General features: G+C 46.0%; 1 protein-coding gene across 3 annotated transcripts in view; it reads right to left on the minus strand.

Annotated features, from left to right (window-relative positions):
- NUP214 (nucleoporin 214kDa) overlaps positions 1 to 5,249 on the minus strand; it is a 127,063-nt gene that overhangs the window by 34,107 nt on the left and 87,707 nt on the right. For all 3 annotated transcript variants that reach the window (XM_011971143.1, XM_011971141.1, XM_011971142.1), the window contains exons 28-29: positions 5,152 to 5,213; positions 1,449 to 3,245 (exon numbers count right to left, since the gene is read on the minus strand). In XM_011971143.1, the coding sequence (XP_011826533.1) occupies positions 1,449 to 3,245; positions 5,152 to 5,213 (1,859 nt within the window). The remainder of the gene's footprint in view (positions 1 to 1,448; positions 3,246 to 5,151; positions 5,214 to 5,249) is intronic.

Genomic DNA, 5,249 nt, shown 5'->3' on the forward strand with positions numbered 1-5,249 from the left:
CCTGCCACCACGCCCAGCTAATTTTGTATTTTTAGTAGAGAAGTGGCTTCTCCATGTTGATCAGGCTGGTCTCAAACTCCTGACCTTAAGTGATCCCCCTGCCTCGGCCTCCCAAAGTACTGGGATTACAGGCGTGAGCCACCATGCCCGGCCTCTATTCTTATTTCTGTCACTGATCGAGTAGGTGAGCTTGGACAAGACTCAATTCCTCAACTAGGGCTGAAGTAGACAGCTCAGATATCTTTCCACACAGATACTAAATGAAAGAAGATTCCTCCTTGGGTTCTGAATTTGTTGAAATAGTATGACCATGCCTGTGCATGAGGTCTTCTCAAGTTCTGACTGCAGAGCAAATGGAGCAGTAGTGATACAGACTGTGTTACACGTCCTTCTCTCTTTTAAGACTCACAGGGCCTTCTCCTTGCCCATTTTCTGGACGAAGTCAGCACATTTCCCATCATTCAGCGGCCCTCTGGCCTCTTCACAGGGCACTGGGTGGGTCTCAAAACTGTGTCTGTCTTTTCAACACCATGTCCTTATAGCTGAATTTAGGAGGAGTGTAACAAACATTTGTTGAAGAAAGGAAAATGTTTCCTTTCTAATAGATTATGAGCCATTTTCAAGTTATCATCGAATAATGAATTAGCAGTTACTAGTAATCTTGCCCACAACGAAATCATTGATCCTTGCTTTTCTCCTAGAGTCTACTGCTGAAGAATTACCTTTCACAAGATAACTATCAGAAAGCAAATCTCAGGACAGATTTTCAAATTGCCTTGCTTATTGATAACTTTTAGAAGTAAAAGCAGCTGCTAAAATGGAAAATGCAATAGTGAAGAATTAGGTTTCACAGTCAAAAACAATAAACTGTAGTTTTTACAAAAAGTCACAACATTGAAAATAGAAAAAACCCAAATCAAATGTCAGTGACTGCGATTACAGCAAGAAAGATGGTGTCAGAGGGGACAGAAAACACTGGCAAGGTGGTGGACTATGATGACACTTGGACTCTCCTGCTGGTTCCACCGGCACTATCCTATCTGACATTAGAGCAGTCTCCTTGAGGCTTGACAGCTTTGGGTATAATGATCTCTAAAGTGCCTTCCAAATTTGAAATTTCCTATTTATTGGTCATTAAATTACTTGCCAGGACCTCAACTAAAGATGCTTGTTTTTTCCCCCATGAAACTGGCACTCTGGTGGCTTGCAGAGTGGACAATTTGCTAAGAAGCAAAACTGGAGCTGCATTAAGCTGTAATGGATCCAGCCAATTAGGTCAAACAAGTTCCTGAGACCACATGTGCTCCAAACTGTCTTCTTTAACCTACAGATTATTTTTGCGCTTCAAGTCTCCCCTTTCTTTTAATTACAAAAGTAATAGGGGTCTGTTGCTAATGTTTCAAACAGCAGAGAGGGAAACAAAGTAAAAAGCTTCCACAAATTCTTACCTGAAGCTTGACAAAAGCTGAACCCAGAGGATGCCGCTGTTGTGGTGGCAGCTGAGGTACCACCAAATACAGAGCCTCCCTGTCCAAAGCCAGGACTCTGCCCAAAAGCAGGAGGGTTGCTTTGGCCAAACAGCCCCCCTCCTGTGTTGGCAGAAGACTGTCCAAATGAGAAGCAACTGGAGCTACTGGTACTTGAGGCGGCACCAAAGACACTTCCACTGGTGGATGTGGGGGTGGAGGAAGCAGGCTGACCGAAGGCAGGCACGGAAGTGAACCCAGGCTGACTGAAGGAAAAACCACTTGCAGCACTACTCGCTGACTGCCCAAAGACTGAGGCCTGCCCAAAGGCTGTCTGTCCAAAGACCCCTGGGGCTGTGGTGCCAAAAGCTGGGCTGCTAAACCCTGAGCTGCTGACCTGTGGTGTGGCAGCTGCTGTGCTGGCTGTGCTACCAGTCTGCTGCCCAAACAGGCTTGGTGCAGTGCTGGCTGCCACCTGCCCAAACACGGGTGTGGCAGAGGGGGCAGTGGCTGTGTTGGTGAGCTGGCTGAAAGCTGAGCTAGAACTGGCAGCAGGGGGCTGAGCAAAGACTGATGAGCCAGAAGTGACGGTACCAAATGCTGCTACCTCTGCAGATGGGCTGGGAGCAACAATGGATGTGGTGCTGGGGGCTGTGGGGGCGCTTGATGTTTCGACGGCCACAGGGCCTGCACTTGAGATAGCAGCTGCTGTGACAGCAGTCTGCCCAGGCACAGAAAAGGAGGAAGCAGGTGGTACTGCCTCCGTCCTGACATCAGGAACCCCGGTGGTGGCTGGGGTAGCCTCTGCAGAGAGTGCTACAAGACCAGTACTAGATGCTGCAGTGCCAGAGTTGCTGACGGCAGGCTGGGCAAGAACAGGTTCTTTTTTAACAGAGTCAGGAGTTTGCAGAGGAGCCTGGGGAAGCTGGGCTGACTGTTGTTCCTCTAGAAGTGAGGTTGCTGATGCTGAGACCTCACTGTCGCCTGGCTTCTCAGGCAAAGCTGATGAAGTGGCCTCTTCTGTGCTTCTGCCAGAGGACATAGGCAGGGAGGGAGTAGTTGCTGAACTCAGGAGGTTACCAAATGACAATGTGGGGAATGATGTTGGAAGGGCAGTGGCAGCTGTAGTTGGCGGTGGGGCAGATGGGGGCACTGTGCTATTGGTCTGTTGGCTTCCAAATGAAAAACTAGTCTTGCCACCACTTAGAGATGTCCCACCAAAACTGATGACCCCAGAGGATCCTGCACTGGTGACTGGCAGACTGCCAAAAACGCCAGTTGAGGAAGTGCTGGTGGCTGCTGGTGGTGCTACTGTGGTGGTGGTTGCAGAGGAGGTCACAGGGGGTTCCGTGTGCTTCCCTAACACTGAGGGGGCAGTAAAATTAAACCCTGAGGGCACGCCTGACGTCTTGGTTGGCTGGGTACTAGTTAGGCTTGTGGATGAAGCCTTATTGGTTGGCTTTGTAGAATCATCTGCTTGGCCAACCCGCAGTCCTGAAAAACTTCCCAGAGTCTCTCCAGCCAAAGAACTTGGAAACAGAAGCTCTCCCAACTTGGACGGTGGGGTTTCCAGCTTACTAGAGGTGGTGGAAAGAGCAGTTCCAGAAGGTGCCACAGGTCTGCTGCTAGATGCGGCAGGTTCTCCTGGGGTGGTGTTTGATGCGGATGTGATTCCTGAGGGAGGTGAGCTTTCAGGAATGGCCTCATAAGAAGGTTTGCTGCCCCCACCAAATGAGAATGCGTCCGGCTGGCTTGACTCTTTAGTGGAGGGTGTTGCCCCTAGCAAGAAAAAGAAATTAGAAAGTGGGTTGGATTTAGCAAAGATGACCCATTACATTTCCATTGATTGTATTTCTAAGCCAAAGTTTCTCTCCTCCCTCTACAGAGTCAGGGTGCCTTGTTCTCACAGCAGCTTTCTCTAAGGAGGTGGAATGTATGCTTCTCCACACAAACATCAGCTCTGAGTTGCCTTTTCACCTCTGGTGAAAAGGAAAAAATATCTTTTTATGACCATTAAATCACAACAAATACAAAATATCTAGAATATGTGAAATTAACATATTATCCCAAAGAGAAATGAAAAGGCCTCTTCCCTTAATTTACCCTAGCTATGTGCTTTCCTTAATAACATCCTCAGCACAGCACTAGCTTGTGGACCTCCTGATAGACCAGGACTTGATTTGAAATGGAAGTTCTTCCTTCATTTTTACGGGTAAATACAGTGTCAGTCCATAGAAAATAATTTTTATGTACAATTAATGGCTACTTATTAGTGCTCTACTAAGTCAGCTATTTGACAGAGGCAGTACAGTCTGGTGGTCAAGGACATGGGCTCTGGAGCTATGCACTCTGCCACTTGCTGGTTGTGTGAATCTGGAAAGGTTGCTTTACCTCTCTGAGCCTCAATTCCCCCATTTGGAAAATCCAGATCATTACAGTACCTACCCTCAGAGAGCTGTTACAAAGATTGCATGAAATATGGGTAAAGCACCCATAAGGACTGGTCAAACAACAGTGGTTAATAAATAAAAGAGTAACGATGCCGGGTGTGGTGGCTCACACCTGTAATCCCAGCACTTTGGGAGGTCAAGGCAGGTGGATCACAAGGTCAGGAGTTCGAGACCAGCCTGATCAACATGGTGAAACCCTGTCTCTACTAAAAATACAAAAATTAGCCGGGTGTGGTGGCGGGCACCTGTAATCCCAGCTAATCGGGAGGCTGAGGCAGGAGAATGGCTGGAACCTGGGAGGTGGAGGTGGCAGTGAACTGTGATCGCGGCATTACACTCCAGCCTGGATGACAAGAGTGAAACTCCATCTCAAAATACATAAATAAAATAAAAGACTTAATTATAAATGGATAACTGAAAGGCACTTAACAAATAGATCTGGTTTCTTTACAGGTCTTCAAATTCTTTTAAATGTTAAAAACATGCTACTGATGGATTTTTTTTTTTTTTTGGGACAGAGTTTCACTCTTGTTGCCCAGACTGGAGTGTAATGGCACAATCTTGGCTCACTGCAACCTCGCCTCTCTCAAGTGATTCTCCTGTCTCAGCCTCCTGAGTAGCTGGGATTATAGGTATGCGCCACCACGGCCAGCTAATGTATTTTTAGTAGAGATGGGGTTTCTCCATGTTGGTCAGGCTGGTCTTGAACTCCTGACCTCAGGTGATCCGCTCGCCTCGGTCTCCCCAAATGTTGGGGTTACAGGTGTGAGCCACCGTGCCCAGCCTATTGACGGATTTTTAACAACATGCATGGGATCAGTGCATTTGCTAGTATGTTATCAAGGAAAAAAATGAGTTTGGTCTTTCATTTCTACAGTCTATCTATTACTATGTCTATCTTGCCCTACAGAATCACCCTATAAATTGATGAAATTTTAAATTACAGATAAAAAAATGGAGAAATTTTATTTCACATATTAGCATTTAAATGTTAAAGCACAGCCCTGATTTTCCAGAAGCAAATCCTTTCCTTGTCCTTAATTATAAAAATAGAAATCGTTCACATCAGTTTCTTGAATTAAGCATATTTCTAATGCACATTATCAACACTGAACTTATTGCAGATACTGTAAGTAAGACTCAGGAACAAGTCAAATACTAACATCTGGGCAAAAATAACCTGTACTTGTTTAGAGAAAACACATGAGTAATGCTACTGAACACACAGTCTGTACCTTGTGCAGCACTGAAATTAGAAGACGGTGTTGGTGTGATTATCCCAAAATTAAAGCCAGTCCTAACAAGTAGAAAAAGAGAAATTAAAAAGGAACAA

Source organism: Mandrillus leucophaeus, unplaced genomic scaffold (assembly GCF_000951045.1).
Source record: "Mandrillus leucophaeus isolate KB7577 unplaced genomic scaffold, Mleu.le_1.0 Scaffold99, whole genome shotgun sequence".
Classification (NCBI taxonomy): domain Eukaryota; kingdom Metazoa; phylum Chordata; class Mammalia; order Primates; family Cercopithecidae; genus Mandrillus; species Mandrillus leucophaeus.